The sequence below is a fragment of the Rhamphochromis longiceps genome, linkage group LG12 (assembly GCF_057381845.1).
Source record: "Rhamphochromis longiceps isolate RC_006_pf linkage group LG12, R_longiceps_female_GT1.1, whole genome shotgun sequence".
Taxonomy (NCBI): Eukaryota; Metazoa; Chordata; class Actinopteri; order Cichliformes; family Cichlidae; genus Rhamphochromis; species Rhamphochromis longiceps.
In genome coordinates this window covers 13911523-13933461 of record NC_140568.1, presented here as the reverse complement: position 1 = coordinate 13933461, position 21939 = coordinate 13911523, and the positions used below count along the sequence as shown (strand labels likewise).

At 40.2% G+C, this 21939-nt stretch overlaps 1 protein-coding gene across 2 annotated transcripts; it reads left to right on the top strand.

Annotated features, from left to right (window-relative positions):
* The first annotated feature begins 449 nt into the window (after window positions 1-449).
* Window positions 450-21155, top strand: ncaph (non-SMC condensin I complex, subunit H). Of its 2 annotated transcripts, none has more exons than XM_085424862.1 (18): window positions 450-705; window positions 9312-9534; window positions 9661-9751; window positions 9901-9993; window positions 10484-10601; window positions 10762-10913; window positions 12258-12447; window positions 12925-13007; window positions 13293-13480; window positions 13626-13771; window positions 14717-14823; window positions 17221-17340; window positions 17717-17824; window positions 18873-19016; window positions 19244-19354; window positions 19527-19603; window positions 19862-19937; window positions 20804-21155. In XM_085424862.1, the coding sequence occupies exons 1-18, from the start codon at window positions 528-530 to the stop codon at window positions 20861-20863; spliced, it is 2265 nt and encodes a 754-aa protein (XP_085280988.1). In that variant the 5' UTR covers window positions 450-527; the 3' UTR covers window positions 20864-21155. The 2 variants fall into 2 exon arrangements, with proteins under 2 accessions (XP_085280988.1, XP_085280987.1); XM_085424861.1 differs by lacking the exon at window positions 450-705 and adding an exon at window positions 8167-8308.
* The last annotated feature ends 784 nt before the right edge of the window (window positions 21156-21939 follow it).

Here is a 21939-nt window from a genome sequence, read left to right as displayed (position 1 = left end):
AGTCTGATGGCCTGGTGGAAGAAGCTGTCTCTTATTACATGTTACTCATTACTTTTCTTAAAAGTAATGCAGTATGTTTCTTAATTACTTGCCATGACATCATCATTACTTCATGAAATGACCTGAAATGTATTGTTTCATAATTACTAGGTAATAATGTAAACCTATACACACCAACACAAATTTATATTTTAATCAGGATGCACATTTAATCTTTCTTCTAGTGTTTATGATTATTCGTCCAGAATTGCTGTGCGTTGCTGACCTACAGCAGACAAGAGCTTCTGGACATCTGGACTCATAACTCCAACAGTTTTATCGCCGATCTCCGACTCATCCCAGAGATCTCCAGAACACCGGAGGCTGCCCACTCTCCCCAGCCGGGCGGAAGTGCACGCAGACGGCGCCGAGATTGTAAACAAAGGCGAGGTAGGCGCGGAGGGCTACGGGCTAAGCTAAAGCTAACACCACACCAGCTGCCTTTACCCAGTATTTTCCTCGCCAATGTCCGTTCTCTGGCAAACAAAATGGATGAGTTACGGCTCTCCATCACTAACAACAGACAGATTATGGACTCAAATGTCATGTTTTTCACCGAAACATGGTTGAACAACAGCTGCCCGGACAATGCTATCGAGTTAGCAGGACGCCACACACACCGAGCCGACAGGCTAGCCGATGACTCCGGCAAGACCAGAGGTGGAGGTTTGTGCATTTATATTAACAATGCTTGGTGCATGAACTCCACTACTACTGAGAGTCACTGCTCACCTAATGCGGAGTTTTTAATGGTAAAATGCAGACCTTATTATCTCTCCAGAGAACTCACTTCGATCATACTCACTGCCGTGTATATACCCCCCGACGCTAATGCTAGGTTGGCCATGAAAGAACTTTCTGCAGCCATTAACAAACACCAGAATAAACACCCCGAGGCTGCTTTCATTGTTGCTGGCGACTTCAACCACACCAATTTAAAGACAGTCCTCCCCAGATTTCACCAACATGTCTCCTGCCACACCAGAGGAGACAAGACTTTAGACCATGTGTATTCCAACCTGGCTGGAGCCTACAAACCAACACCCCTCCCCCACATTGGACAATCGGACCATCTCTCCCTGTTCCTCACACCTCGGTATTCACCACTCATCCAACGTGTGAAACCTGCTGTGAGGACAATTAAAGTGTGGCCAGAGGGGACAGACGCAGTGCTCCAGGACAGATTTAAAAACACAGACTAGAATATGTTCACCCACACAGACCTGGACCAGTACGCCTCATCTGTACTGGATTACATCCCCAAAACCACAGCCAGTGTCACCACCCAGAAACGGATCACCATGTACCCCAACCAGAAGCCTTGGATGAACCGGGATGTTCGTCTCCTCCTGAAGGCCCGCAACACCGCCTTTAGGTCAGGAGATGCACACGCCTACAGTACAGCCAGGACTAATCTAAAGAAGGGCATCAAAAAAGCCAAACACCATTACAAAAAGAAGGTAGAAGAACACTTCTCCAACTCCAACCCCCGACGCATGTGGCAAGGACTCCAGACCATTACAGACTACAGGACCACCAAACCCTCCCCCGCATCCTCTGATGTCTCCTTCCTCAACGAGCTCAACAACTTTTATGCTCGTTTTGAGCGAGGGAACTTCACAACCACAACCAAAGCAGACGTGACGCCAGACCACCAACCTCTGACTCTCTCCCCTACCGATGTAGGAGCGGTGCTGAGCAGGATCAATGTCCACAAGGCTGCAGGCCCTGATGGCATCCCCGGGCGTGTTCTCAGAGCGTGTTCTGGGGAGCTTGCAGGAGTGCTCACAGACATATTCAACCTGTCCTTGGCCCACGCTGTGGTACCGGCCTGCTTCAAATCCACCTCCATCGTCCAGATACCCAAAAACTCCAACCCATCTTGCCTCAATGACTACCGCCCAGTAGCACTCACCCCCATCATCACTAAGTGCTTAGAGCAGCTGGTCCTAGCACACTTCAAATCCTGTCTCCCCCCCACCCTGGACCCCCACCAATTCGCATATCGCCAGAACAGGAGCACAGAGGATGCAGTCTCCATCGTGACAACGATGAGGCCGCCTACAGGAAGGAGGTGGATCGTCTGGCTGAGTGGTGCGACACAAACAACCTGCTGCTTAACACCGAGAAGACCAAGGAGCTCATCGTGGACTACAGGAGGAATGCTGACCCACATCCACCCATCCACATTAAGGGGACGGCTGTGGAGCGTGTGAGCAGCTTCAAGTTCCTGGGAGTCCACATCTCCGAGGATCTCACCTGGACGACCAACTGCTCCAAGCTGGTCAAGAAGGCTCACCAGCGCCTCTTCTTCTTGAGGACTCTGAGGAAGGACCACCTGTCCTCAGACATCCTGGTGAACTTCTATCGCTGCACCATCGAGAGCAACCTGACCAACTGTATAACAGTCTGGTACGGGAACTGCTCTGCCTTGGACCAGAAGGCGTTGCAGAGGGTCGTGAAAACTGCCCAGCGCATCGCCGGAGCACCACTTCCTGCCATAAAAGACATCTACAGGAAGCGGTGTCTGAAAAGGGCTGGGAAAATCATCAAAGACCCCAGTCACCCATCACATGGACTCTTCACCCTCCTGCCCTCGGGGAGGTGCTACAGGAGCCTCCGGACTAAGACCACCAGGTACCGGAACAGCTTCTTCCCCACAGCCGTCAGACTCCTGAACTCTGCCTCCTGACATCTGACCCACGTTAACTCATGGACTGGACATACACACACCCACAATGGACAACTGTACCCTCAAACACACAATAATAACATGGACTGAACCACCACTCACAACCACCAGCACTTTATATAGCCTCTGTAGAATTATCCACATATCTCACTTATCTTAACTGCACTACTGTATAGCTCTGTGTAAATAATCATTCTGTACATTCGATAATCTTTAATCCTACAACTGTTTACAACTTCCATAGTTCCCATTTCTGTATAACTGTATATCTCAGATTTCTGTAAAGTTATTTATTTCATATTCTGTATAGTTTTTCATATTTATATCCTGTTCATAGCCTGTACATAGCTTGTACTCACTACAGCCTGTACATACTTATAGTTATAGAATATTCACAACATACTTCATACCGTGTACATTATAACATACCATAATAGACCCATTTCTGTAATATACTCACATATCTATATTATTGCTAATATATATTGTAATATATCTATATCACTAAAGCACTTCTGGATGGATGCAAACTGCATTTCGTTGCCCTGTACCTGTGCATGTGCAATGACAACAAAGTTGAATTCTATTCTATTCTATTCTATTCTATTCTATTCTATTATGAACACAAAGCCAGCAACACAAAGAAAGCTAAACCAGCTCAAAGACACTTTGAAGTGATTGTCACAGTGATTCTACTCTGAAAACACCAACAGGTACAAACGGGAGCTACAAGCCTGCTCATCACTGTGTTTGTTACCCGTTGAAGATCAGGCTCTGCTCTGCACACACTCAGCTGTATCATCATGCCTGGTTCTTGGCTAGCTTTTTCGCAAAGAGCCAAACGTGCTTTAGCAGTATACAGTGCTTCTGTCCTGAATGCAGTTTGAACTTTACCATCACGCTCTTGTGCTTTTGAGCAATAAAAACAAAATAAGTAATGTCCACATTTCTGCTTTTGACCACCCCAACCGAGCTAGCGGTCTGCGGATTGATACTGAAATATCAATTCTTCAAATACCCGATATTTATGTTCTAGAATCAATTCTCATCTTAAAATATCAATATTTTTGTAATTTGGGGTGTTTATTCATTAACAGGAACACAGTAGAAAGTACCTGTATTACTGGGACCATCTGAATGACTGGTAGGAACTACTTCTTCCACCTGTCATAGTGAAATACAGCTGTATAAATGCATCATAGCTCACGTGTGCTCATTCACTCAGCCACAGAACTATTAAACACAAACACAAGTAAGTTATTATCACACAGAAGATTATGACGAGCTTATGATGAGGTGAACTGAATAGGAGAGGGACAGGTGCTGCTAGGGTGATATCACTCCCGGATAAATGGATTATACTGTATATGCCAGGTGTCATTGAAATATACAGCATACTTACAGTAAAACAGCCTTTAGACTTTAAAATATAAAAATACAACTTAAAACATTTCATACATATGACAGATAGATAATAACACGCATTTATAAAACGTCTCAGTTGTGTTATTATTTTCAGTCGGTCGCATTTGTTTTGAGTGATTGTTAATTGAATATTTTCAAATGTAGGTGTTGACTTTTGGGGGGGTTATTTTGTATATGGTAATTCTTCATAATCAAACAATAAGAACGAGTAGTCTGGTGTCTTGTATTCATTGTAAAGGTACAATTTGAAATACACTACGTTTTATTTAGATTTTCCAAACACATTAGGTTTTTGTGTAAAGTATCAGTATCCAATCAGTATCGTTGATACTAGCCGGAATTTTACTGTTGATCCGATCGGAAAAGAAATCAGTGGTTATCGCACATCATTAACACAAACTGAAATCAGCTGATTGCAGCTGTCAGGGTCCCTGGTCGGTGACCCAGTGTTTTCAGTTTTGTTCATGTTCAGTTTATTTTGCCACTTCCATGTGCTCACTTCCTGCTTTTCCTGTGTCAGCTCATCTTGTGTCATTAGCCAGATTATGTTCAGCTGTGTACTCACCGGTCTCTCATTATCATCCTCGTCAGTCTGTGTATTTAAGCCCTCTGTTTCTACTCGTTCACTGTCGTGTCATTGATGTTATGTTGTCGTTTCCGCCTGCGTTCAGTCAGCCAGCCATTCAGTCAGTCCTTTGTTCATTCAGTCAGCCGTACAGCCAGCCATTTCCTACCTCTGTTCTGTTTGTTCACTCCATCGGCAATAAACACCCACCTTCACCTACCTGTGAGTCCAGCATTTGGGTCCTCCTTCTCTCATCCACGACACTACTCCTGACAGCAGCGCAAGTGCACAGAAAAAAAAAGCGTGCTTGTGTTGTTTTGTTTTGTTTTGCTTTTTCTTTCTATCCACCTGATGCAGAGAACTGACCAACTTTTCCAAGTACCATCATAATTGTAACAGTAACATAACAACTGAATTTAGTGGAGTAAAGCATTACTAAAAAATGTGCATATGCAGTATCAACACAATAAACGTTCCAGCATTAGACAAACTCAAACAGAATTGATTCCAACATCCATGGGTGTTGTTTCTGTTTGGCTACTCACTCCGTTATTACTCACTCCACTCACGCCTTTATTTAGCCCCAAATGATCAAGCTGTTTAAAACAGCAAATACACTAAGGGCCTGCACAAAAGCCCAGTATATGATTAAAAAAAAAAAAGCTTTTCAACTGGAAATCATGCAAAGCTATTTCAGCAGAGTCCAATAATAACATCAAGCAAAAAACAGCAGAATTGATATGTGTCTGTCTGCGTCCTGGAGAATAAAAATTGTACATGTTTTATTATTTGGGTAGCATCAGCCCTGGTCTTACAAGAATAAAATCTCTTATACTGAGGACACAAGTGTCTGTTCCTCAGTCTAATAGTTGTGAACTTCACAACTATTAGACTTTTCTTAATTTACAGATATGAAAAATAAACCACCACATCTGACGCTGAGTGACCATTTTGACTGAGGAAACGTTCATATTAGGCCTGATTCACTAAACTTTTCATAGAGATTTTCTTAATTTGCACACTAAAAAGGTGTAGGTGCAAAATTAGCATCTGTTTCAGGACACATCCACAGCAACACCATCATCACCAGCATCACCTTCAGGAGGAAAGCACTAAAATTGCTGCTATAGAGAAGCCTGGCCACTGATCCAAAAATGCAAAAGAATTTTATGACTAGAGAAGCTGGAACATTACTGTCCAAGGTGGAAGTCAAAATATGCATTTTATAATGTGTAAACTGTAAAATAAAGTGTAAATATCAATCTGCTTGTATACCTTCATACTGAAGTTGTAAATCCAAGAACAATGAAAGGCCATCAAATTCAAATTTTGGAATAAATTTAGCTAATGCATTAGTTAGTTACTTAATTAGATTAGTTATAACATTGTTTTCTGTTATGACCTTAAATTGAATTCACTTTTAATATGGCAAGCATTTATTTATTTATATCTTTTTACACTTTCCAGCACAGTCAGGCTGTTATTTGTGTGTACACAACTCTCTGAGGCCATTATTTGGTCAGATTCTCCAATTGGGTAGCCATTAGTATGGACTGTTTTAGCACGCACTTATATGTGTGCTAAAACTTGTGCATTTATGCTTAAATGTTTTTGTGACTGAAGCTTCTTTCTCTTGCCTTACAGACACACTCACTCTGGTGCAATCAAAGATGTTCACTGCGTGGGTAGAGGGTACATCTCCAAGGAGTTAAGATAATACTCTGATCAACCCTGTTAAACATCACTGAACAGCATTTTTTCTGACTGTGTCAAGCTTACTCATTGTAACGTGCGGTGGAGATGAAGCCAGGTGCAGGTGGATAGCGAATGAGCAACAGCTTCTGACTTTCCAAAAGTACTCATTTATTTACAATATCAAAAATAAAAGTGCTACCTCTACCACACATTACACGAGAACACACTAGTCCGCGTACACACGGTAGCATCCATTACAGGGAGAGTGCGAAGAAGAACAAAAAGGGGGTGACACACCAGTCATGAGACAGGAGGCGCCGCCAAGTGGTGATACACTGCATTACAATAGCAACTGTTACATCATGGAAACTGTAATGAACTGGCTAATGTTTAACTTTGAATTTTTCCCATAGGTCTTTTGCAGAAGGTCCCTATAGACAAAAACTAAATGGGAAAAATTGAGCAGGGTTAGTGTCACACTAATAAAGGAATATGTCTGTGAAGGTTCTCAGTCATCCAGGTCATCGTAGTCAAAGGAGCTTGCAAAGAAAAGCGTCTGGACTAGTGGGAGTAACTCCCACTAGGTTTATATCTGGGACTCTCCACCATTTGACCTTAGAACTGAAGAAGCTTTTCGGATGAGAGGTGAAACGTCTTCAAGCAACTTAAAGAAGTCCAGACGCTTTTCTTTGCAAGCTCCTTTCACTAATAAAGGAATGTAACTGTCATTTCTCATTTGAATGAGAATATTCATTTAGAGGAAATCATACGGGATTGTGTCACAGTTATTACTTACCTAATTATTACTTCCCTGAAAACTGATATTTAAAATTCTGTAAGTAGTTTAACAAAATTTTGACTTTCTTATATCAGTTCTGAATCCATTCACCATACAGCTTACCAGCAACACAGTCTTGATTGTCACTGCCATCTAGTGAGTAGCCGAATAAAATGAAATGAAATGAAGCAGCTGCTTCATGTCATTAGGAAGATTGCTTTTGCTTTAGTTTTTATTTCAGTTAATAATTATAAGAAAAATAGTTATTAATGAAATGTACTGTGCAACTTGCATGCTGCTTTTCGGTCTTTACTTTAGTAGGTGAATGTCAGTTGATGTTATTAGAGCTGTGGCTGTTAAACAATATCTGTCAAGTGTCTATTAAGTGATAGAAGTAAAAACAAAATGGTTCCGAGCAAGGTGCTCCATCCTGACATGTTGTTTTGCTTTAGTGTGATGTGAATATCAATATATGTTTACTGAGTCACAGCTGCTTAACTTCGAGACCCTAGCCTCACATGTCATGCTTGACCTGTGAGGATTACAGCAAACACTTTTTCAGTGTGTCATCACATACAAAATACACTCATTCAGTACCAATTATTGCTCTTATTAAGGAGCAGACCACTTAAACATTAAAGGATTTACTGACTCACTCGTCAGTGATCATAGTAGTCAAAAGATCATTGCATAAGGAAGACATGGTGGGGGATGCTATATTGAAAATGAAACAAAAAATCCTGATTATCTGTCATAAAAATTGATGAACACTTACTTTTTCGTGATGTAATGTTTTTATTAAACAATATCATAAATTAAACAATTCAACAAAAACTACTTATGTTAATATAAAAGAAGAAAATCATTGAGTTTTATCTCAAGATCACTGTTTTCATACATAGTTAGGGATCATTAAACTACTCTGAATCTGAATCTCACTTTCTCTCGCTGTCGTGGGCGCGGTTAGCGTCATGACGTAGGTTGCTGCTACGTAAACCGTTCGGCGCAAAAATTCAAACGCTGTACAGGAAGAAATTTGCTGCTTGTTCTTTCTGTCATATTACAACTTATAACGGGTCTACATAAGTCTCCGTCGGATTTAAGGCAATTCTCGGTACGTTTCGGGGCTGAAGCAAGTCTTGTGATAAAGTTTTTATTTGTTAGTAAGCCTGCTAACGCTAACTGTAAGAACACGTTCATACCGAAGTTAGGGTTGTTATGCTAAAATGCATGTAATGTTAGCTTAGCGTGAGCATGTAAGTGCGTTTGAGCTGTACATGTGTTTCTTTCGTGATTATTTTACTAAACTAGCTTACCAAATATGTTGTGCTAAGATGGCGTTTGCTTTCTGAAAATTGATTTTAATTGAATGTATATAACCTTTTCACTGGTTTAATACTTTATTGTAGAGTTCCTTTGTTTATATGCGAGTAGCGTTCAAGCTAAGTTAAACTGATGGAAATCCAGAATAAAGTCAATGGGAGTCTACAAAAGGAAGGATTCGCTGGCTGTGCTATGCTAATAAATGATGAACCCTTAAAGTAATCAACGTTGTTTCGGTAGCAAACAGGCAAGATTAATGCGAACTTAACTCTAGCATATCGTGCTTGCATAACCAGAGCCAACAATAAGAGTTTCTTGTATTTTTTTCTCCCAATTTCTTTGTCATCATAAGATCACATTCTCTCTTCTTATTCTCATTAGTGACTTTTAAACTTGGCATAAACTTTGTTTTCCTTTATAAGTTCCAAACAGCTGTAACAACACAAGCACAGCACTTTGTAAAAACAGCTGTTTCAGAGTTATGTTAGCATCAAATATATACCTTAATTCCTCATCCCGTGGGTTGTATTGACAGATTTCACCACCGAGATCCATTGAGTTACTTTTAATATTTTTCCTAAAGATTTTATTTGGGTTGATTAGAGGAGTTTTTTACATGTAAATTTTGGTTTTGGCTCAGTTAACTACAACAAATAGTTAACTGAGCCAAGTTAACTTTCTCTCCTGCTTCAAATTGATATGTGTACGGTACATTCAGAGCACTGAATTCTGCTCTTTAAGCACAATTTTTTTCCAACCCTCTGTTCAGTCCAAACATCTTTTCCTATCTCCAGCAAAGATGAGCGCAGCCTCCACACCCGTCTCCCGGGTACGACCAGGATGGATGTCATCCTGTTTGAAGAATAAGGGTCTGTCCCCTGCAGGCAGCAGCACTCCACTGCTGTCAGCTTTCCCTGGAAACGATGATGAGCAGGAGCGACGTCAGCGTAGGAGGTCAAGAGTCATTGACCTTCAAGCTGCAAGTGATTCCTCCTTAAATGACTCTGCATCTCACAGGTATGCTGTAGATAATGGCAAAACTAAAAGTAATTTGTAAAAACATTTTGTGCCATGGCTTTGACAAATAGTGCCTGGCTGCTATGTATCATGTGAGCTCAAAGACAATCTCATTATCCTAATCAGCACTGTGGGAACTCCTGCTGCCGTGCCCAAGTTGTCAAATGCACAGATCTCAGAGCATTACTCCACCTGCATAAAACTCTCCACTGAAAATGTAAGTATTTGTATGTGCATGCATTTTCCTCTTTTTCCCTTTATAGTAAATGTCCTTTGTCTTTCTCTGTGATTAGTAGATGAGAAAATATGACAAAATACAGGAAAAATAAATTAATAAATTACTTTTTTTTTTATTCTTATCAACAGAAAATCACCACAAAAAATGCATTTGGTCTGCATTTGATTGATTACATGGCTGATATTCTCAAACAAAAGGATTCAGAGCTCACCAACTTCAAGGTATGTGTAACTGATTGTTTCATTCATCATTTTGGTTATCTAAAAGTCTTTGAACTGATTTAAACATTTGAATGAAGCATCATGATAAATAATTTTCTGGTTGTTGGAGAACATAGAAATGTTGTTTGTTTTTTAAGTGTGTTTAAAATATCAGGAAAATATATTTCTTAGACTCAGCACCCACCTGACTTGTTTAAGTTAGGCAGGTGCTAACACCAGTTAGATTTTAATTCAGGGAAGCAGAATTTATACAAAATTAAGGCTGCATTCTGTCCAGTGTGGTCTCTCATCTCACAGGCAATAAGTTCACTCATTCTGAGAAAGTGCAGGATTGTGTATTAACCTAGAGTATCTGCAGGGGTATTGTGGTGTAATTACTTCAACATATGAAGGGTCCTATAAAAGGTGATGTCGTACACTGTGAAATATGTATTTATTATTAAGTTTTGCAAGTAGTATCCTTCAATATTTACATCTTTTCATCCTAAAGGTGGCAGCTGGCACTCTGGATGCCAGTACGAAAATCTACGCTGTGAGAGTGGATGCTGTTCATGCTGATGCCTACAGAGTGCTGGGTGGTCTGGGTGCTGAAACCAAACCTGGAGAGGGTGAGAGTCTCTGTATTGTTGTTGGATTTTTCTTTTAACCGTACTTGTGCTGTGGCTTGAGCTTTCTGGCTTTTTCTAACACAGTTTTAAAGTTGTTGAACCCACCTTCCTGTACTATTGAACATTTTCTGCTTTTTTTGAATTCCTTGTGCATACACAGGCCATGGTGCAACAGAGGAAGATGGAGATGATGCAGGACTTGCAGGAGGTGAAGTCACTGCCAAACAGCCAAAGAAGAAAAGGCCTCCCAAGAAGACAGTAGAGCAAAACCTGAGCAACATCAACAGTGCTGAGTCTGAAAGGAGATGTGAGGTATGTAGAGGTCTTAGCAAAGTAACTAAGATAATGCGCACCTCAGTTCTTCTTTTTTTTTTTCTTTTTTTTTTGTTGTACTTTTTGAAATAACAGAAGTATCGTTCAGGGCTTCTGGACCACTATGCCAATGACTAATCATGGGAAATATTCCTGCTTATTGCTTATGTCATGCAGCAATAAGCAATAATAGAATATAGCTATCGATGTATAGATCCAGGAATACAGCATTTGGGTTAAATGAGAATGAATTGAAAACAACCTTTGCAAGATCTAGGCTCATTAATGCACATAAATGAACAACACTAAAAACATTCAGAGGTTGTTTGTTTTGTTTTCATTTCACTGTTTGGATTTTGGGTCAAATCATTCTGTTTTGTAGCCAACAGACTCAGCTATGTTGTTATCTTATACCACTAGAATAGAAGATGCAACTCCCTCGAAATGCAGTACACACCCTCACTCCATTAAAATAGGTGAAATGCTTTAAACTGATATATATAATATAGAAACAACAAAGACCCAGAGAGAGGTAGATCTCTATTTTTATGCCAAATGTAATTACCATCGATACGCAAACAGTGCTGTAATCTAAGTAAGCAGTACTTGATTCTAACCAAGGAAACTATACTTTGCTAGTTTCTTCACTTAAGGTAATGTAGCTGTTTTAACAGCTGATATATGTGATGGGTTTTGAACATGAGCTGAAAGTATATTCATTAGGCTTGGGCTATTTATGAGCTTAGATTTTTGTTAATTATTTAATTAATTAAATCCTTATTGATATGAACATGCTTCAGCTGTGATTATATTACTTGAGGAAAAGGTTAGTGTAGAGGAGAATCAGTAAAAAAAAAACCAGCCTTCTGTTTTATTTCCTGTACAGAAACTCAATGTTCAACATGATAAGCTGGAAAATACAAATTTATGAATACTGCTTACTATTTTTGGTGTTGTTATATATTTAGCAGTCAAATTAAGAACGATCTTACTGTTTAGAACTGGAAAAAAAGGGTGGCACAGTCCCCGTACCAAATTTTTATATGCATTTATGTGCAGAGGTCTCTTTACTAAATGTTAAACAACTTCAGCATCACTGCTAGAGTTAATGTTGGATTACTATCATGGATTACGGCTTAAATCCACTGATGATTGATACGTTTGTTTGATTTAGATCAATAGTTAAATTAGATGTTGTCTTAGAAGACACCTCGAGGGATTTTTCTTTTCTTTTTTTTCATTACTATCACAGCATCACTTTGCCATAGTAATAAGCTTAAATGCCTCTTAGTTGATATCAAGCTAGGTTGTGTTTATGATAAACTTTCTGTCTTCCCCACAAAGGTGGACCCCATGTTTCAGCGGATGGCCTCATCCTTTGATGAGAGCAGCACAGCTGGGGTCTTCCTGTCAGTTCTTTTCAGTGAGAGCAGTCGCTGCGAGCTGCTCTTTCCATCCCACATGACCCTCCTGCAGTCCAGACCCGCCTACTCTCCTCCATCTCCACAGGGGGTCCCAGCATCCCCATTCATGGGTAAAAGTCTTTCAATAAGCCCAATAAATTCATTTACACTTGGACGTTAAATATTGTGCCGCTAGTTGGATGTTCATAAGAACCTTAATAATAATGGATTGGATTTATATAGCGCTTTTCAAGGCACCCAAAGCGCTTTACAATACCACTATTCATTTACTCTCACATTCATACACTGGTGGAGGCAAGCTACAGTTGTAGCCACAGCTGCCCTGGGGCAGACTGACAGAAGCGAGGCTGCCATATCGCGCCATCGGCCCCTCTGGCCAACACCAGTAGGCAAGTAGGGTAAAGTGTCTTGCCCAGGGACACAACGACCAGGACAGAGAGCCCAGGGATCGAACCGGCGACCTTCCGGTTACAGATGCGATTCCCAACCCCCTGAGCCACGGTCGCCCCCCTTAGCACTGTATCACTGTCATCCTTCGGGTTCTCCCAGAAATGAAAACTTGTCTTTCTGTAACATGTCACTCGCAGCTGGACTGCAGCGTTCCCAGGAGAAAAGCTCCGTCTGCCCCTCACTGCAGGACTTCTCGTTCACTAGCTGGAATCCGGAGCAGGTAAGAGAAAACGGATCTAGTGCTTATTTCTGTCAGTTGTTTCTGAATACTAGTTGTAATATGATTAGGTTATGGAATTTCCATCCTACAAATCTGATTTAATCCTTTGTAAACTGATCTCCTTTGTTTTGTTCAGTTCTTCACTCTCTTTTAGTAGATACATAAAGGAAACCCTATTTTACTACAGCTCTAGTGTGAGCAACTATTTTTGCTTGCAAAGTAAAAGTCCTTAGAAATGTAAAGTCCTGCAGGTTTGAATTTAATATTCTATGCATGTTCTTTCAGACCATGAATCAGCTCTTAGAGAAGATGAAGCAGGGCGATCATGTGTTTGACGTGAACAATGAGCCTGAGCCAGAGCCAGAGGAAGATGACTGCCCTGACTTTGATGGTGACTATGAGGAGGGAGTGGGTGACTGTGAGGATGGATCAAAGGAACACAAGGAGGGTTGTGAGCCCTCTGGCAAAAGAAGGTAAGATTGAGGATTGGACAGCAGCGCAGGGAAGTCTTTTGTTTGTTTTTTTCCCTTCCTCTTGTCTGTCTCCTAAACCTTTTCTATAAATGGATGGTAAATTTGCTTTCGTTTTTAGTTTGAATGGTTTTATGATGCCATACAGGGATGTGATTCCCATTGGAGAGGGAGACATCGCCACCATGTGCTTGCAGCTGTCCTCTCAGCCCAGGGAGTATTCATACTTCAGCCCCAGGACCATGGCCACGTGGGCTGGACCTGGCTACTGGCAGTTCAAACCGAAACACAAGTGTGAGTGAAATTAAGGTTTTAGCAAAGACCCATTTTAGTTGCAGTAAAAGCGTTGCATTATTGCACCTTATAACAAAATACCAAACTCCAAATTTTCTTTGAAAGTAAATAAAGTAATTTCTGTAAGCTTTCATATTTAAGAAACCATCCACTTTACAAAGCCGATGAGAAGCCAGAGACGTTAAAAAGGTTTTGAAATTGTGCTGCTTTTTAAAATATTCCACTTCCCAGCAGTCGGTGGTTACAAAGAGCTTCTGTTTTCATCACACAAAGAAACTCCTCAGCACAACTCCTTAGCTTAACCACCCTACTTGCATGTACTACAACAGGTCCTGAGTAATACGCGTCAGTAAGAAACCGACTAGAATAACTGCTGAGGATCAAACCACTCTAGATCTGATATGTCGTTAGTGACTTGTAACACAGTGCCTTCTGAAGCAGAACACGGTCTAAATATTATGTCCTGCTGTGCTGCAGTTGTTAAACATCACAGCGCCATCCTTCAGGTCAGATTTGGCTTCAGATATAGAGATATTTGTGAGATGTGAGCAGACATTAGAGAAGTAGTTACGCTAAACAAGACATGTTACATATTAAAGTTTGTGTAGATGTTGACAGACAACACATCACATTAAAAATTTTCTTATTTATGTTGGTAAGATTAAATGTAGGCTTATGCTACTGCATTTGTTTTTGAAGTAACATGTCATAAGTAATGCCTGAAATCTATCATAAATGCATTCGGATGCATTATGCTGTCATACTGAAATGATGTTTACAAATTAGGATTATTTTCTGTTTTGAGTGATGTGGTAAATTGGGCCTTTTCTCTAACAACTGAGATGGTTTTCTAATGGTTGTCCTTTCTCACTAAATGTGTGCAGTGTAAAAGTAACCTGCCATCTGTAATCTCTGACCATTGTTATGTACTTTTATGTCATACAGTGGATCATTTACCTGAAAAGGAGACACGTAAAAGGAAGCCCAAAAAGACCTTTGAAATAGACTTCAATGACGATGTCAACTTTGATACCTACTTCCGAACAACAAGGGTAAAAAAAAAAAAAAAAAAGAAAACATCTCTGCTGCTTCTGTCTTTTTTCTTTGTACAGGGAGTGCAGAATTATTAGGCAAGTTGTATTTTTGAGGAATAATTTTATTATTGAACAACAACCATGTTCTCAATGAACCCAAAAAACTCATTAATATCAAAGCTGAATGTTTTTGGAAGTAGTTTTTAGTTTGTTTTTAGTTTTAGCTATTTTAGGGGGATATCTGTGTGTGCAGGTGACTATTACTGTGCATAATTATTAGGCAACTTAACAAAAAACAAATATATACCCATTTCAATTATTTATTTTTACCAGTGAAACCAATATAACATCTCCACATTCACAAATATACATTTCTGACATTCAAAAACAAAACAAAAACAAATCAGCGACCAATATAGCCACCTTTCTTTGCAAGGACACTCAAAAGCCTGCCATCCATGGATTCTGTCAGTGTTTTGATCTGTTCACCATCAACATTGCGTGCAGCAGCAACCACAGCCTCCCAGACACTGTTCAGAGAGGTGTACTGTTTTCCCTCCTTGTAAATCTCACATTTGATGATGGACCACAGGTTCTCAATGGGGTTCAGATCAGGTGAACAAGGAGGCCATGTCATTAGTTTTTCTTCTTTTATACCCTTTCTTGCCAGCCACGCTGTGGAGTACTTGGACGCGTGTGATGGAGCATTGTCCTGCATGGAAATCATGTTTTTCTTGAAGGATGCAGACTTCTTCCTGTACCACTGCTTGAAGAAGGTGTCTTCCAGAAACTGGCAGTAGGACTGGGAGTTGAGCTTGACTCCATCCTCAACCCGAAAAGGCCCCACAAGCTCATCTTTGATGATACCAGCCCAAACCAGTACTCCACCTCCACCTTGCTGGCGTCTGAGTCGGACTGGAGCTCTCTGCCCTTTACCAATCCAGCCACGGGCCCATCCATCTGGCCCATCAAGACTCACTCTCATTTCATCAGTCCATAAAACCTTAGAAAAATCAGTCTTGAGATATTTCTTGGCCCAGTCTTGACGTTTCAGCTTGTGTGTCTTGTTCAGTGGTGGTCGTCTTTCAGCCTTTCTTACCTTGGCCATGTCTCTGAGTATTGCACACCTTGTGCTTTTGGGCACTCAAGTGATGTTGCAGCTCTGAAATATGGCCAAACTGGTGGCAAGTGGCATCTTGGCAGCTGCACGCTTGACTTTTCTCAGTTCATGGGCAGTTATTTTGCGCCTTGGTTTTTCCACACGCTTCTTGCGACCCTGTTGACTATTTTGAATGAAACGCTTGATTGTTCGATGATCACGCTTCAGAAGCTTTGCAATTTTGAGACTGCTGCATCCCTCTGCAAGATATCTCACTATTTTTGACTTTTCTGAGCCCGTCAAGTCCTTCTTTTGACCCATTTTGCCAAAGGAAAGGAAGTTGCCTAATAATTATGCACACCTGATATAGGGTGTTGATGTCATTAGACCACACCCCTTCTCATTACAGAGATGCACATCACCTAATATGCTTAATTGGTAGTAGGCTTTCGAGCCTATACAGCTTGGAGTAAGACAACATGCATGAAGAGGATGATGTGGACAAAATACTCATTTGCCTAATAATTCTGCACTCCCTGTATTTATGAAGCTGTCAAATACATTCACCTGTTCAACTACAGTGACTACTTTTTGAGCCATAGATGACCAGCTCTTCAATCATTTCAGTGTTTCACGTCATTGTGAACAAAGCCAGCCTGCTGCCATGGTTATTATAATAACATCAATCTCATGTACAAATATTAGTAATGGTGACAGGAGGTAAAGCTTAGCATGTTCTGTAGCAGAGTCCAGTGACAGAGTCAGATGTGATCTTTCTCAGCGTGCTACATCTGCTTAAAAACAGGCACTGTGGCTATAACGTAGTACTTTTTGGAGTAGTGGCCATGGCAACACAGTATTCAGTACTTTGAGAATTATTTCTGATGCAGCCTCCATCCCAATTACCATGTGTGGAAGTCTTTTATGTATCTGCTCTGGACATCTGGTTTTAGATGTTGGTTGACCAGCATGTAAATGCTTTAAAAAAATGTATAGCCGCTTACAGTTTAAAAATTTGAAGCAAAAGAGAAACTTTTTGAGCATGAAATAATCAGTTTGTTCAGAATGAAGACAGAATCGGTGCTAATAAGGGTGTTATCCTTGTGAACTGAACCTAAACTCGTTTGTTTGTCAAGTATGCATCAGGAAACTTGCTGATCTGAGTCTTTTCTTGTGTGCTTCTGCATTGAAACATAACTCTTGTGATTTAACTATAATGATTAAATTCAGTTGAATCTCTAAAAGGTTTTGAAGTTTTGGATTACAGATTTTTGGGAAACTCACCAACCAAACTTTATCTTCCTTTCCTTTCACAGGCTGCCACCACTAACACCAAGTCTGCACTTAGTGCCAGAAGTAAAAAAACAACTCTACCAGCAGATTTCCAGTTTCCTCCAGAGACGCTCTCCCAGCTCAGCCTCAAACCCTCCAGCACAGTAAGACTTATTTCTTTTTACCATTTCAGGCCATACTTTATGTTAGCATTTCATAATTTAATTAAAATTATTAACTTTTTTAGATACTTCTAACTGTGCAGACATGATTTAATATTTACATCTATTTTCTTTTTAGTGTTTTTTTTAATATGGCTTGCAGTATCACATGGACTTCCTATTTACCTCTGTGAAAATGCGATATCTCAAAAATGATCTCGGATGTGTTTGAATCTCATATCAACTGTTTGTTTTGTTTTTGTTTTCATAAAATTGGGCAGTTTTACAGTCAGTATGTAATTTACTCAATATTTCCATAATTGAGTGCAAGTTGTTTGGGACGTATTAATATTGATCAATCTGGTCTTGTTTACTCTAGTTAAGTCCAGAAGGACAGAAGAGGCTGTCTGCAGAGCTCGGAGAAGGCATTGGAGATTATGACTACAACAACGCCAATGACACAGCCAACTTCTGTCCAGGTCTACAGGTCTGAAAAACTCTTTTTAGCATCACTTTTGATTTGATTCTAAGAAAGATCATTTCAGGTGTTCATTTATCACAAGGGATTACTTCTGCAGGTAGCTCCGCACATTTCATTGGACAGGATTTTAAACCGCATGCCCGGACACATTTCACTATCAATTCTGAATTGATTATATTGTAAAATCTTACTGTTTCTGGTTTATCCAGAAGTGGTTTGGGTTATGAAACACAAATTTTAATCTTAGGGTTGTATTTTGATGTTGCAATAACTACAACAATCACTAGTATATAGATTGTTAGTATTAGTAAAGAAACGACTCGTCTTTGCCGCAACATTTGACATACTACACATGTGGCCTGTGTCTAACCATGTACATTAAATGTGATTATGCAGAACAACAATGTCTATCTCGGGCCCTGTGGCGGCAAACTGGCACCTACTCCCCCTATGTAATACATCAATTTGTTGGAAGACCAATAAATGTATATTTTTTAGTAGAATAACCCCACTTTTTCACCATGTAACCACATCAGTGATTTCTATCCACTGTTTTGCTGTTCCTGTCGTATTGAGTGCAGTCATTTATTCTTGTCTACTGCTAGTATCTCCTCCTGCACAGCCTGGTTGTACTTGGTGTGTTTTTTATTGCATATTTTGCAGGTACTGTGCTGTGCTGGAGTTTGATGTAGTTCCTTATTTAGGTAATAAATCGTGATCAGAGGCTGACACAGGGCTGTCAGTCTCACAAATCCTTGGGCTTGTCTCACTGACTGTGCTAGGAAACAAAAAGACATGGCAGTGCTATAGCAATTATATCTCTATATGATATTTTTATATCAGAGCGACTGTTTAAAACCTTTTCTTTTATGTATCACACACCTGTGACTGACACTACATGGAAACTACACCCTTTCTGCATCAAATCTTGTGGAAGAAGCTAAAAGCAACATCTAACCTGCTGAGGAATGAAAGAATTAACAAATCCCCGTCACGGCAAATCAACAACTGATTAGAAACCACATGTCAAATCTTTATTCATCTTCTGTTTCAGGGAGGTGACAGTGATGATGATGTTGAAGGGTTTGCTGGTTCAGATGACACACAGCCTTCGAGTGACAGCATGCCTCTGCCCTCACAAGATCTTGAGGGCGTGTCCACCTATGGGGAGGAGGATCTGGTACCTGAGCCACACAGGGTGAGCAATGCAACTAGTTTAGTCGTGCTTTAAGTAGCTCTTCCCTTTAGTAACATCTCTGCTCAAAAGCTTCTGCAGTAATATTTTTTATCATACCCCACTGAAAAATAGAAGATGGAACTGAAACAACTGTATGACTTAGGACAAATAGTCATTAATAATGGATATATTATAAGCAGAATTTTTGTTTGTGAACTTCTATAGTTCTACTTTGATTGTTTTTGTAGGTCAACAAGATTGAAATCAACTACGCCAAGACAGCAAAGAAAATGGACATGAAGAGACTCAAGAACAGCATGTGGACTCTTCTGATTGACAGCCCAGAAAAACCCACAGAGGTAAATTACACACCGCGTATTAGCTTCTTTTTTCTGTGGTGCATACAGTGACAAATTTCAGGTTGGTCATGCATCACATGCGGTGGGCACAGTTGCCTTCCAGGCGGCCCTTTTTCACTGCGTTTCTGTTTGACTCTGTGTTTTATTACTTGTTCCTTGGTGTTCCCTGTAGGGGGTGGAGACTGTGGAGAAACCTGAAGTGTGTGGAGAGAAAGTGTTCAGTCAGACCACAAAGACGCTGCTTCAAAGGTATAAGCAGATCTCTTGTCATGTCTGCCATGGCACAGCACTAATGAGGAGTATCAGACCTCACCAAAAGAATATTGGATATAAAATTATGGTTTGAGATACAGAAGTTTCTCTGACAAGCTAGTGTGAAGCTATACACGATCAAATCACGGTGTCACTGAAATACTAATTCCATCAGAATCATGAAAATCATCATTGATGAAATATAAAATTCTCTCTCTCACTCCCTCTCTCTGTCTCTCTCTCACACATATTCAGATTACCAAACACAATGGCTCAGAACCTGTCAGTGGCACTGGCGTTTGTCGCTTTACTTCATCTTGCCAATGAAAAGGTGAGTGTTGTTTGCTGTATGTTTTGTTTATTTGATTTCATTTGTTATTATTATGATGTATGTACTCTCCTCATGTTGGTGTAAAATGAGCTGCAGCATCAAGGGATGAAAAATTAAACCAATGTCAAACTGCACTTCCCATAGCAGCCAGATTGGCTTTAAATGCAAAGGTGGTTAAAGCTAATATGATGTCACCCATTTATTTTGCACTCTGCACCTTGTTGGTTTATTTTGGAGCCAGAAATTATGTCACATGGGTCAAAGCACTGAGTGCTATCACAGCTAATGTTTGTAGTTTGTATATATATATATAGATATAGCTTTAGCACCAGGAAACTTCACTAAGGAAGGAATTTGGGTGTGTAACTGGGCAATTTATTTTTCAGTTCATTCATTCATTCTTTATTCCCTGAAATAGGATGTCCAAACATTCTCAGTCCTGATTGGCTGGCAGATGTTCCTTAAAGTTACATATCTGGTTCAGCAAGTCCACGGAGTACATTAAAATGTAGGGCAGCCGTGGCTCAGGGGGTTGGGAAGTGCATCTGTAACCGGAAGGTCAACGGTTCAATCCCTGGGCTCTCTGTCCTGCTTGTTGTGTCCTTGGGCAAGACACTTCACCTACCGCCTGCTGGTGTTGACCAGAGGGGCCGATGGCACGATATGGCAGCCTCGCTTCTCAGTCTGCCCCAGGGCAGCTGTGGCCACTAGTGTGTGAATGCGAGAGTGAATGAATAGTGGCACTGTAAAGTGCTTTGGGTGCCTTGAAAAGTGCTATATAAATCCAATCCATTATTATTATTATTACTGCTGTGTCACGCTTAAAAAGTCGTCAGTCCTAATGTTTGTTTTTGTCTTTTTTACAGAATTTGGAGCTGGTGAAGGTTGATGACATGTCAGATATCATCATCAAACAAGGCCACTGAGGGAATTATGAATCATATGAGGCTTACTGCTACTCTTTTCTTCAATTCTCTTCTTTTTCAACTCTTTACTTTGTATTTTTTTTTTCTTTTTAAACGCTGTCCTGTTTCTATCTCCTGTCTCTACCTGCTTTTATTCTTTATAATTATAGTATGTTTGTTTCTCCTTTTAGTTTGTGCAATTGATGCATATCCTGTGTGTAGCTAATTACTCAACAGCACACAAAAAATGTACATTGTGAACAGAAATAAAAGCTTTTTTTTCTCAAATCTGATGGAGAAATTAAATCCAAAACATGTTACCCCACATTTTCTTGTTCTGTGGCAGTATTTCAGCACACTTAAACAATGGTTTTCAAACAGTTTTCCCAAATTGTCGTAATGCCTTTGATTATTTTTAGCTGCTTCTGATTCAAAGCAGCTTGCAGCAGTCATGACATAAGGGCATGCAATGACCAGTATTCAATCTTCGTCACCAGTTTCACCAGACAAAGAAACCGGTTTGTCAGGAGTCAAGCTGCTGGCTGGGTGAAATTTGTGACACCAGGAGAGGGAGGAGTAACTGAGCTGAGGCCACTGCTGCTAATATAAGTGCTGCTCTCCAGTGTCACTGTTGTCCCCTTGAAATATTAACAAAAAAAACAAACAACTACATCCTCCTTTACTATCAGAAATGCATTGTGTTACTTTACAGTTATGTTAAGTTAGAAAGCAAGTTTGTCAGCCATCCTGAACACAAAGTTACAAAAGGTTCATCGCTAAGGGTTTCACCGCTAACATATCATGGGTACATCTTGGTATGACGCCTTCTTTAACAATAGAAGAGGGACTGCCGCCTACAGGTGTTTTTGGAGACAACAAAGGAAGTAAACGTATGCACCTGCAAAATAAAAGCACGGAGGTCGACAATGAAAGTTTGACTCGCTTAAAAATCATTACAATTGTTTTACAGGTAGTGAAAATCAATATGTGAATACGAGTATATAAAATACAATGACGATATTACTGTGTAAAGATTAAAGGAATCATATTTTTTTATATAATCTTTTTTTCTCTAATGTTTACCCAACCACTTCAGC

Coding starts and splice junctions, on each gene's coding strand:
- ncaph (XM_085424862.1), top strand. CDS start 528: ATGGATGAGTTACGGCTCTCCATCACTAACAACAGACAGATTATGGAC. Junction 12,448..12,924: donor CCCAGCATCCCCATTCATGG/GTAAAAGTCTTT, acceptor TGTCACTCGCAG/CTGGACTGCAGCGTTCCCAG. Junction 19,355..19,526: donor GCCCAGAAAAACCCACAGAG/GTAAATTACACA, acceptor TGTTCCCTGTAG/GGGGTGGAGACTGTGGAGAA.